The 13,088-nt window shown below is 48.1% G+C and overlaps 1 protein-coding gene across 1 annotated transcript; it reads right to left on the reverse strand.

The window, feature by feature from the left end:
- Positions 1-1,101: 1,101 nt before the first annotated feature.
- CHPF (chondroitin polymerizing factor) lies at positions 1,102-11,097 on the reverse strand. The gene is made up of 4 exons (XM_053471015.1): positions 10,385-11,097; positions 4,038-4,602; positions 3,172-3,354; positions 1,102-2,590 (listed from the first exon to the last, which is right to left on the reverse strand). Exons 1-4 carry the CDS (start codon positions 10,798-10,800, stop codon positions 1,331-1,333), a joined length of 2,424 nt encoding a protein of 807 aa, XP_053326990.1. The 5' UTR covers positions 10,801-11,097; the 3' UTR covers positions 1,102-1,330.
- Positions 11,098-13,088: the final 1,991 nt, after the last annotated feature.

The raw sequence follows: 13,088 nt of genomic DNA on the forward strand, positions 1-13,088 counted from the left end.
CTCCCGTCGGACGTACCTCGCCTCAGCTTGATTCTTATTAACCTCTTTGGAGCTGCAGACCCGACGAGGGGTTAATCACGTGCAGCTGTAAGCGAAGGTGAGGAGGTTATAAACGCATTTGAAATAAAACGTTTCAAGTTTGATGAGGAGGAGGAGAACGCGGTATGAGGTTCGTCGAGACACAGACATGAAATTGGTCGTGCTTTACCCAGACGCAGGCGTTTGTTTATTTTTTTTGCTCAGTCTCTGGAACTGAAATAGTTAAAAGTGGAGGCATAATTCAGACTAAAAACGCATATAAAAGTACCTTTCCGCACACAGCGGCTACGGGGAAAAAAATGCAGATATATTACAATATTTTCTGCATTTATTTAAAATTATTTTTTTTTCAAAAAATCTATTTTTTGGAGTTTTAGCGACCTGCCGGTTGCAGACGCATCGATGACAAGGTCTGCTTCGGGTACAGGATAAAAATTGATCCATACATAGAGCTAGCCATATCGCCAGTTTAACCCCCCCGGAGTGTCTCCTGCAGGGTAGGACCTTTCCGTACGTCGGAGTGATCACTCACATTAACCGCGACATTGCTGTAACTACATGGGTATACCCCCCCCCCAGCACAGGGCCGCCCCGCTTTAAATTGTATTTTCTGGAAGTGTTTATTTTGAAATAAGTTAGAGATTGCGTCACCCCAATGCAACCCGCGAAAAGGGGAACTTCTAATAAAAACAGACTGGGGTAAAAGCAGGTGAGGCGGGCAGTTTCACATAAACCGAACTAGTCTGGAGGCCGCATACCGTATCGTACGTCCATCCCAGCATAAACAAATAAAAAAAATTACAATAAAACAAGTTTAGGTTTTAAAAGCAGGGATTAAAGAAAAAAAAAAAACAACAACCCACAAAAAGCGACGGATTCCCCGGTAGGAATTGTAGACAGTCTTTTAAAAACGTATCATTGCAGGTCATTCAAGTTTACTGTGTATGCGAACCCTTCAGAGGGTCTCAGACGCACGAGGAAATAGGGGGCACGGCCCTCGATTCGGCGAGTACCGGAGATTCGGAAGCAGAGCAGGCGGCCGAGCAGATCACACAATAGGCAGTCACTATTGGAAGGAACGTTCCCTCACGTCGGATTGAAGTCTCCCAGTCTATAGAGAGTCGTGTTTAGCAACGATGCGCAGAATGTGCTAGAATATGGAGTATTCTGAATGTTCAAGTAAGGTCCTGCCCCTGGGCGCCAACAGCATTGTCCTGGAAAGGCTAAGGCAGCCTTCATATCCCTCCCAGTCCCTGTGCGGGGATCAAAGATGGAAGGTTCAAGGTACGGGTCAAGTGCTGTTCCCTTGTTCCTGCTCAAAAAGCAGCATGGCGAGCTGGGAGCGAGAGCCCAGTCCTTCCAGGTTGCTCTGCACACAGCGGTGATAGATCTCCTCGCTGAGCCGCGGGTTACATGCGCGAGAACGATAATGCTGCAGGAGCGCCGGTTCCACTGCCCGGAAGACGTGGAGCCCGGAATAGCGGATAAACATCTCGTAGATGTCTAGCATTTCCAGGATCTCCTCGTTTTCCTGAGCGTCGGCTGCCATCTTTGTTCTGGCGGCCATGTAGTCGGCGTTGTAGAAGCACGCCTCGTCAAACACATCCCTGTCGAAGTGCCCGGCGTCCCTCACGAGTTCCAGCGTGGCGCGGTGCGTTTGTTGGCCGTGTTCAGACACCTCGGGGTTGAAGCCTTGGAAGTGGATGGGGAAGAACACCTGCCAGTTGCTGATGGTGTTCATGCGGCAGCGATTCAGGAATTCGGTGTTGATGTGGCTGCCGACGCCGGCGAGGAAGAACAGGGTGTCCACCGGGTGCTTCTTGGAGATGATGTCCATCAGCCGGATCTGAGAGGGGGCATCGGTCTTGACGCTGATCCATGGGATCTTCAGGTCGTGGTACTTGCGCTCGTATTCAGCAATCTGACTTTTTACTTGGCCAAAGACGTCATTCTGACTGACCTGCTGAGCCTGGAAGGGGTCGTAGATAAAGAGGAGAGTGAGAAGGGAGTTCTCGTTGCCTTGGATGTCCGTGAAGGCCTGAAGGAAGCGGGGCGCGTGTTCTCGGTCTTGCGCGGTCAGCGGTAAGATCACGTTGATCCGGCTCGCCTCAGTAACGTACGGCATCGGAATGATTTCAACCTCGCTCAGCGGGCGCACCAGGTGGACCCTCTTTGTTATGGAACGGCTGTGCCCCTTCTGGGTCACCAGCTCCAGCTGCAGATCCAGCGTATACTCCATGCCCCGCGTTGGGTCGAAACGTCTGTAGCCGTTCAGAAGCTGCTGTTTACGCACATGAAGGACGGGCTGGTACTTGCGGTTCAGCTCGTCCACGGCGGTGCTGATGACATCGGTCACATCCGCCAGGTCGGCCCCGATGAGCTCACATTTCGGGGAGCCGTCGTTACAGGAAAACGTTTGGTCTTCGGTGAAGTAATCCCACCGCAGAACCTCGAAACGCGTCCGTGGATGGAAGGGAGGGTTGATTCCGAGGGGCCACGTGGCCGATTGCTCCCCTTCCACGGACAGGCTGCTGGTGTTCTGTACCTGCCGCTGCGAAGACAGAAGACACCGTGAGTAACGTTATAAACCAAAAATCGAAAACAATTCAACAATTAAATGAATAATATTGGGAATTTGAGCGAAACAGCAGTTCCAGGTCCCCCCCCCTTGACTTAATAAAACGCCGTGACAAATGTAGATTTCGAGTAGAACAAAATATAATCTGTTCTGCCGGCTGTTTCCAGCGTTAGCCGGCAAATCGCCCACCAGGGGGCGGAGCATTTGCCAGGTGAAGCAGCATCCGGGAGAGGTGCTTCAGGTAAAGGTGTTTGTTAGCACTGCGGGGGGGGATTCCACCTGTTCAGGTGACCGTGTAAAGAATGTAGAGCGGAATACGTAGGCTTAGTCTGTATTTCTGGGGAAACCTGAAATGTCGCTAGTATCTGACACATCTTTCAAACAGGGTCAGGGTCGCTGAGAAAATGGGGGAAGGGCACGCAGGCCACTGGAAATAAATTCTTAAAAAGCGACACCATGACAAAAAAAATACTGGTTTTAGCTGCAGGAGAATCCGGATTTCAAGAATATCTCTGCCCCCCAAACACCCCCCCCCCCCGAGAAGCTTTACATACCTGCAGCTGTTCGATCTCTTGGTAAATCCTCTCCAGCTCCAGGTGGGCAAAGTGTTTGTGCAGGCGGTACATCTGCGACGGGTCCAGCACCGGGTGGGCTGTGAAGGCGTTCTTAAACATGGGGTCCCCCTCTCTCTCGGGATCTGCGTTCTTCCCCAGCTCGAAGTAACGGTAGCGTATTCCCTGCAGATGAAAGACAAATACAAGTTTCTTTAATGTTCTCTAGAAACCTTTGCACTTTATTAGTGATTACAGGAGGTCCAGGATATAAAAGGTTCACTGAGCGGGAACAAAAGAAGCCATTGGTCAGGGCTTCTCGATGGCGGCCCTCCAGGGACCACACAAAACCGAAAGGTTTTCGGCAAAGCACCTGGCGGACAAAGAAAGGCCAAACGTAATTCTACCTGTCCAAATATTCACCCCATCTCACCCCGAGCCATCTGTTCTCATCATGAAAACTTGCACTGAATGACGGCCCCGAATACGAACGGCCGGTAGGGTTAATGGCAGAAATATAAATATATATATATATATATATATATATATATATATATATATATATATATATATATATACACATACATATATACTACCTTATTGTCTGGTTATATCGGTATTAACTAGGTTCAAACAGACGTGTTTAGTTCTCACTAAAATGGTTTGATCTCTTTATGAATGAATGAATGCCACGTAAAGAATATCAAATGTATCGATAACTCTACAGCCAATAATGCTCTTCCAGCTCAATGGCTGGCAGAGGAGTATGGGAGATGTAGTCCTACAGCAGCTGGAGGGCCGCAGGTTGGACACCCTTGATGTATAGTCTGCATACAAACAAGCAGATGCCGGAGGACCTTCGTTCTCACCTCGTGCTCCTCCACGCAGTTCACGTGCGTATAATCGATGATGCATCTCCCGAGCCATTCGTCCGGTCGGGCACTGAGGATATCGTTGCGACAGTTTTCGAGATGCGGCTGCAGCTTCTTGAGGAGGCTTCGTGACAGCAGGTAGCCGAAGCCCCCGTAGCAGTATCTCCCCTCGGTGTCGCCTCCGATGAACTCCTCGGGCCGGCCCAGGTAGAGGTCGGCGTCTATGCTGAGGTGAGCGGCCAGGCGTGAGATGCGATGGGCCTCGGTGTACGTGTCGTCCTGCACCAGGAAGAACCAGTCGTACTCCTGTACGTAGTGATCCAGCAGATGCTTCACGGTCTGGTACATGTTCCAGATGGGGCGGTCGTCTCCATGGGTCACCACGGTCATGCCGTGGGGAAGCTTCCGTCCGCGCATGCCCGTGAAGTATACCAGCTTCTCCAGCCGATGTCCCAACGTCCGGTTTACTGCAACAGCCAGGGTGTTGAGGGTGGTCTTGGACGTTAGGACTCCAACAAAGAGACGTTCTCTTATGCCAAGTTCTGTACTGATATAACGAGATCTAAAACGAGGGTAAAAAAGGAGAAAGAAGTCATTTACTGCAGAGACAATCTCTGTGTGATCTCTAAATGCAAACACAATTTATATATCCCCCCCAACGTCGTGTGGATATGAAAGGGGACCAAAGTTTACATCACTTCTGACCCCTCTTTGAAGTACAACAACCCTATCATTTGTTTCATGACAGGGCGGCTTTCAGAGCTAAATACCGGGAATTAAGCTTTCCAGGTGTCTGACTTGGTAACTCATGTCTCCATTTTTTGTTTTTATGGATAAGGGAGAGACACGGCGAGAAGATCCCAGGGGGGTACGGCGGGCGGACTGAGTGTGAGTGGTGTACCAACGTGGGTAACGCACCCTTCTGGGACTCTAGAAAACCCTGTTTGGACCATCCATGAACATGTCCGAGGAGGAGACCACGAAGCAGTACGCGGTGATTTAAAGGGACGAGATCACATGTTTGAAGAGTAAACCGGGCTTAATGTGTTCATCGCGCCTCCGCCTCCCTACCGCCGCCGTTCTCACATCTGGTTTCTCTCTTGTTTTTGTTGTAAATATAAGGTCTTCTGTTTGAGTCTCCGTCGGCCGGCCGCACGTACCCCAGAGAGGGGGAGGGGGGGGATTAGACCGAGAGAGGACACAGAAGCAGATTTATAAGTGAACAGATACTACGCCTCGCACTATCACCCTCCCCCCGGCGGCAGAACAATCACCTGTTTATACCAGCGGCAGCACCTCGAGCAAACCCCCCCCCTCCAAACGCTTACACCATCTATCATATATATATATATATACATCCCTGTACGAGCCCAAGGAACGTATACGTGCAGGACTTATACACTAACTAAGCCCAAACTTTTATCCGAAGCCCAATGGACTGTAGAGGACACCGAGAATTCATATTTTATACTTAGGGGCCAATACTAGGTGCTTGGTAGCAGGATAGTTGTATAGCAGTATTTTTGGGGCTATATTTACACTTTTTATATTATTTTAAAATTATTTTTGGAAAATAAAGAATTCATTTAATTGCAAAACCAGCCCCAATACAACCAACGACGGACCTTTAACACAAGCTGCGCCAGGGAACGGGAGATCACTGAAGAAACATCCACTCCGCCATGACAAGGGTCAATGCCTATGGGCTCTAATACGTCTGGGAAGCATATGCTCTACCCCTATATATTTATATAGATGCCCTATGGAAATCGCGACTTCCTTTCGTCAGATGGATTGGGAGGGGGCAGTTACAGAGAAGGGGTAACGTTTTCCTGGAGGAGATACAGATGCCGTCAGTCATGATCATACAGAATGTTGAAGCCGCCAAGATGCCCCTTCAGAAAAGGACCCATAGAGCGCAGACGGAATATTGCCCCATAAACTAACCCGTCACCTGACTGGAGACAAAATCTAATTTGCCTCCTTAATACAAATATTTGCCAATCGCTTGAAGTTCGATTAACAAATTCCAAGGGCCGACTCGCTAAAAGCAAACAGCGGTCAGGTGACTTCTTGGTGCTGCGGGGAGGAGAAAAGCTGGGAATGCTGGGAAGAGGGGCGATCACCACTGCCCTAGCAGACGAAGCCAGTTTTAAGCCCCCCCGGGGTGACTTTGGATGAAAGGGACTGTGTGCCTTAAAGGGATATATTTCCTAATAACCGCGATTCTCTCTAATAAACCGGACCCTCCATTCCTCTCCGCGCTCCCTGCCTGATTTTCCTGATCTACAACATTTTCAGGCTGATTTTTAAACACTGGGCAGGGATCAGAAAACGACGTCTCCCACGCGCCAAACTTACCCCATTTAAAGGGTATTGGCAGAGCTGAAGGGGGCTTTAAAAATAAAACCCCCGTGTTTCCTTCAATTCACTAATGTAAGCGTGTCACATAGAGCACGTATGGCGCTATAGGTGCAGAATTCTGCGTGTCCAGCCCCGTATTCCGGCCCATTCAGGGCTTCTGAGGATTGTGAGACGCTTTTTTGCTCCATTAACATATAAATGTTGGAATGGAATACAGTCAGATAATCGCGCTGATAGCAAATCTCTGATAATCACCGGCGGCCCTCGGTGCGGTGACCAGAAGGTTACTGAGAATATGTGAAAATGCCCTCTTTTGAGCCAAAAACTTGCAATATTTGCATTCGTCCCTTATTTTCTCCGCATGGTTTATAAGCGCCTACGTCGGCCGTTACAAAGGTCCAGTAAATATTACCTTTTAAAGTATATATATTTTGAGAAGGTAATCACGGTAGGCGATGTCTTCTCCTGGAGCAAACACAGTAGGGGAGCGGAAGCGGAGCGAGAAGTAACAAATATTAATAAATCGAGAACATCTGCCTTACTTTAAAGAGAAATGAAGATGCAGACAAGAAGCGGGGGCTTAGCAAACAGGGACCGATGTCGGATATCACGGCGCCGAGCAGTAATGATCTTCACCCTACGCCCTTCTAACCCCGCCGCTTATTTAGACATTGCCAAGGAAAAGGGGTCCCAACACACACCAGCCCACCGTTCACAAGTTTGAACATTTCTATCGGTAACATAATTACAAAAGGGGTTTCTAACAATCGATTAGCCTTTGAAAGTTGTAACATTGTAACCGATCGTTCGCATCACACAAGAAGCCAACCGTACTTTACAGCTTGAGACCCCATCTATAAAAGAGCAATTGAAGTGGAAAGCGGCATCGCTATAGTAACCAATGGAATGTTACCGCGGATCCACTTTTACCAGAATATACATTTTTCCGATGTATACAGTTGCAGGTTCGGATGCCGGTGATTGTTCTTTATACGTAACCCGCTCTGTGAACCCAGCACGGAGAGGCTGCGAGACCCCCAGGCACCCCCCCCTGTACTAACAAGGAGAAATAAATCATATCACATGTGAATAAATCACTGGATATCAGCGGGACTCCTTCATCTGCGCTGCCAGGACAAGCTGGCAGACTCCTGACGCCTCCACGGGGGGTATGATTTAGGAGACAGGGCATACATGGACTAATTCTCAAGGTCAAAGCGAGACACAGCATGAAGCTTTGGCCACAAAGTCAAACGCGGACGCCCCGCTGGGGGTCAGAGAGTCCTCGGTGTGACGGGTTATGTAGACATCACAAGACCACAGGAGCTACTCGGAGACGAGAAAACGGACCGACGGAAGCCCTTTCTAGAAGAGACCGTTCTGTACATCAGGAGCTGGATTTGTCCTTGAGAACAGACAGTCTGGGTTAATCTACAGCCCAAATATTTCCATAAATACTGATTTTGGAGGGCATCCAAGAGCCAATAATGAGAGATTATTTGACTAGCGCGCAATTATTTCTCAAAACACAAAACTAAGCGAGGCTGACATAACGGCGACATTAAGAACAAGAAAGTAACGTAATAAATAATAATAATAATAATAATAATTAGTCCGACTGCAACTTCCCAAACTACCAAACTAATCCGGCTGGAAAAACAAGAGTCAACGCTCAGTAAATTAAACCTGCGGGGAGGATTTGCTTCATTGTATCAGCGACAAATTAGTGCGAGAACGCGAAACTCGTCACGCCGGCCGTCCAAGTTACAGAAGGAGCTCAGAGACTCGACCCATCGCCTCGAAAATCAGATTCTGTCTAACCAAGAGGGTGACAGAAGATGTGGTTTTATTAATTATATATATATTTATTTGAGAGGCATAAAACTTTTTTTTCCGGATTTTTAGAAATTGCCTATTTTTTTCTATACTGCATTAATCAAAATGATTATCCGGTAAGGTACAGTGAAAACATGCTCAGAATGATAATTTATAAAATAAATTAAATAATAATTAAAAAAAACGTGGGGCTCCTTCACAGCTAAATGATAAACTGGAAATTTTAGAGCCCACGCAGATGAGACTCGGCGGCCAAACCAGTTGGACAGTAAAGATGGAGGACTTGAACATCTTCATGCCAGTGTAAATGAACGGTTATCTTCAAATAATGGCCAGTTTGGCCGTCCAAAGGATACCGAAATCCTTCTGTAGAGGGGGTCGGAACGCGGGCGATAAGGTAGTGTTGGGTAACGCAGACACGCTCTCGTACGTTTGCCATAGCCGCTCCTTACTACTATTCATAAAAAAGGCATTAAAACAAAGAAGTGATCGCCGCTAATGAGAACCATCTTCACTTTTAACCCGAGATCTCTTGTGAAATCCCCAAAAAGCCCCCTGAAGACAAATAAACAGGACTAATGTTTACCAGCAGTGACCTTAGTGCTACCGAGGGGGTCCTCCGAAGGCAAAGCACGTCGCTGCTCCTATTGACTTCAATGGGATTTTCCGGCAGTGAATGAGTTAACCCAATCAGCGTTCAATGGAAGAAATGGTCCAGCTGGGAAATGACTTCCTGAAGTGAATCCGAATGTGCCGCGCATGAGATGGGCCGGCCGGCCGGATAAATACATCCGTTGGGGGGCACAGAAGGGCAGCGCGATGCATCCCCAGGACAGGGCTCAAGGAGGGACTTCAAAAGGTTTGGGGGGAAAAATTACATTATGTGCTATATTGACAGACGTTTGGATTGGATAACGAATATCAAAACTCAGCATGAGATAAAGAAACTGCTGTAAATAATAAAATAAATGTAATATAATAATATATAAAATTGATGCAGAAAAAGTCGCCAGCGGGGCTCGAACGGACGGCCCTGGCGAGTGCCGACATTTTCAGCAGTTTGTGGAAAACCAAAGAGGTCGTCCGGCTTTACAAAAGGTCCGACGAGCTCCTTAATACAACATGAAAAATGTTATATATAAACTCTGACGTTCGGCTCGGGCCGTAAATAATCGAATATTTATTGTTGCTGAAAATACTTTGGTTGATGAATAATCCGAGAATTGGACACGTTGCCCAATTTGACACCTTATTACATCACCGGATCGACCCTATAGTCTTGGACGGGCGTATATACCCCGACTCCTTATCATACCGCCTGTGGGAAACAACAGAATGGCTCAGTCTTGATCACCCAGTCTGACTAATACAAGTCTATGGAGGATCAGACTTCATTAGCGTTGCCATAAAGAATGAGTTCAGTGGGGTGGAAAGTCACCCGAAATATCACGACAACAATGGCGGTCTTCAGGTTTGTAGATATTGGAACGAAATGAGAAATACAATGTTACTGTATACAGGGCTGAGGGGGGGTCGCTACTGTATACAGCGCTGAGGGGGGGTCGCTACTGTATAAAGGGCTGAGGGGGGGGGGCGCTACTGTATACAGCGCTGAGGGGGGGTGTTAATTACTGTTTTTTATGAGAAAGCATTGGTGACAGAGAAGGATAGGGAGAGACGGCAATGAAGAGCATTCTGCTGACCCATTGAGCGGGCAGCTCTCATGGGGCGATTCGGGGGTCCCTGCGCCAAAGGATGCCTACGGGTATCACCAGCACCTAGTTCTTCTATCATCACAAAAAAACACAACAAGAGCGTCCAATCAAGCGTGTCGATAACAACACATTAACAACATATCACGACACCGCATCCCATATCGGCACACGTATGGCCGCTCACATGATTACAGGCCTGGCACGTTCCCCGTAACACGGCTACGTCTGTCCCAAGCGGACTAATAACAGAGCACACAGTCAGTCGCTCCGCCGTATACTGGTTTCCAGTGGAATTAGACAGCAAACCACTGAAAAGTCTGAAATTCCAGTTTTGGACGTAGACTGCGTGGAATGTGGAGATCGTTATCCGCACCGGCGAGGGGGGATACATGACATTTACGTGTTCAGGGTTGGGGGGACAGCACTCACCGCATAGGTTTCTCCTGCACTTTCTGGGGGTCCGGCGGGTTGTAGGGGATGATCCGGGGCTCAAAGTTTTCATTGTTCTCCATCCCGGCCGGGACCGAGTTGGGTTTCCGGGCCGCGTTAACGTTGCTCCTGTCGTGGACGGGGTCAGAAGCCGCTCCTGAGCCCCCCGGAAGCTTTAAGAAACTCCCACACGGCTCATCCACCCACGTTATACTCAACAGGCTGAGAGTGAAGCCCAAGGAGATGCCGACCACCACGGGGCCCGCGGGCCGCAGCAATGACAGCAACATGGAAAGTCTCATCGCAGCCAGGACCCAAAACCGCCGAGCAACTTCTAAGGCGCCGGCCTCAGTCTTAGGACCGGAGGCGAGATCTGGGATCACTTCCAACGTGCCCAGATCATGGCCAATCACCATGCACGCTCACCAGGGAAGTGGGGGTCTAGAGACCTATACAGAGACCCCCTCTAGAGACCTATACAGAGACCCCCTCTAGAGTCTGTCTCTTCTGAGCCCAAACTTTCTAATGCTCCCTCACGCAGGCTCTTGCAAGCACACTTCTGCCCCTAGGCTATGTCCCTGGGACCCTCAATCCCCATCACTCCCAGACAGCCTATTGCTACAAAGAATACCCTCTGAGCTGCCGCTAAGAGCCCCCCTGCTTATCTGCCTCCACGCACCCGGGCTCTGAGTGTCTCCCGCACACCTACCCCCTGCTTACACCTCTCTCCCCATTCACTCCCCTTCTCCGTCTTCCTCCTCCTCAGATAACAGCTCCCAGCAACCGCCTGACGTGTCACCTACCGGCCCCGCCCCTTCCCTCAGACATCATCCCGTCGCAATAGTTCGTCATTAGCCAAACCCCGCCTGCTGCCGCTCACAACGAGGCTCGGAACGCAGAAGCAGGAAGTGATGGGTTTCGAGGACTCGTGTTCCATTGGTCAAGGGGGACAAAGCTGAAATTAGTCAAAGAGGGTATTGTAAGAGTCTCCGGGCGGGTCACTGGGTGAGGGTAGAATAGAGGGAGCCCATAACGCAAATATTTCATCGGTATAGCTGATTGTGTACTGTGAGTAACTGCGTGTGAAATGTCATACATGTGTGTGATCAGACACTGTGATTTTATATTGTCCTTGCGCAATGCAGATGGACCATAACATCACACAAGTCCTGATTAATGAATGATGACAGGGAGTGATGTCATGGCTAGACCCACTTGTGATGTCACCACTTCTTGGGTCCTGATCAGCTGGCGGTACGTATAGTAACAAAAAAAATGGAGGTACCTATATTGGTCCCAGAGAAGAAGGAGACTTTTGTTGAAGGCGCTATGTTTTAGTGGGCTAACATAATAAAATATTTAGAGCTTTCAGGATCTCAAAGGTCTCTTTTTCAGATGGGAATCAGATCAGGTGGTCTCTTACATATGAAGAAGAGACCCCAGAGGTCAGTATAGCTTTATTCCATTCTACATCTTTTTCTAGGTTGTCCCTATAAAAGATATCACCTTTTAAAGACCCTGCCTGAGCAGGTATGAGGTCGTCTGTTAAAAAGTGACCCCCTTTAGGTAATGGTTGATACGGCAGCCCTGGCGTCGGGCCCCTTTACTTGGCTGGTGGGGCCGCCCTGGACGTTATGTGGAGGGACTGGCATAGCGGGGCAGCAGATGAAGAGCAAAGACCACCTTCGGCGGCACCCCCCAGTAAGAAGAGAGTGTTTGAGTCTCTGTGCTCTAAACAATCATCACAAAAAAATCTTTTAGGCGGACAAAAAGTGAAAACTTTAAAAAGTTCTTATTAATCTTTTTAACTGGAGGGCAGGTGATGTCATCGTTGCGTCAAAATATTTCCCCGTAAGAAGCTCATCAGGAGCAGTGCATGTCTTGTATTAGCATTAAATAATTGCATTATATGACGGTCCTATATACGGGACGTATGGGATCCCAACCTCATTGGCCCATTTAAAGTCTGTCTTATTACTGAAAAATCACTAATTTATCGACTATTTTATGATTTTTTATGGCAGTAAAAGGCGTCATCTTGTCACCAGTTAAAAGAAACCATCTGGACATCATGCAGGGCAGCGCGGGGTGGGGGTGGGAATGCAGGAAAAACCTCTATACTACACCGCGGCTCAGAAGAGATTAAAGTGGCTTCTTATGGTATATGCTAATTTTTTTTCCAGGACATTTTCAATATGTGTTTTATATAGCGCCTTCGTATTCTGCGGAGCTGTACAATGAGATGGCTTTGTGCAGAAAAATAGAGATTTGCCCAATAATTTAATGATGAATCTGAAAAAGAGACTTCTGAGGTCTTGAGAGCTTATATCGGTAGGCTAAAAGGTCTCAATACACATTTTAGGGCTTCCTTGTGTGTTGATACAAAGTATAGTCGTTATGTGTTGTAAAAAGAAACATTATGAATGGATCAGGCTGCATTTATAAAAAAAAATGGGTTCTTTTGACGTTACCTCACTGTTGTACAATGAAACTACACCTCCCAGAATTCCTAGCGGCTGCGACCAGCGCTAACGTCAAAAAAGACCAGCATTTGCTATAACACAAGAGACATAATGATCGCTCGCCGACGGGAGCCATTTTGATGGAGCCAAAGTGCATGAGCCTCAACGCGTTTTGGTCTCCAAGAAAATGTCCGCTGCCGTAGAACTCAGGGCCAAGTGCTGGAGACACGTTCTCGTTTGCT

This window comes from Spea bombifrons, chromosome 7 (assembly GCF_027358695.1).
Source record: "Spea bombifrons isolate aSpeBom1 chromosome 7, aSpeBom1.2.pri, whole genome shotgun sequence".
NCBI classification, from domain to species: domain Eukaryota; kingdom Metazoa; phylum Chordata; class Amphibia; order Anura; family Pelobatidae; genus Spea; species Spea bombifrons.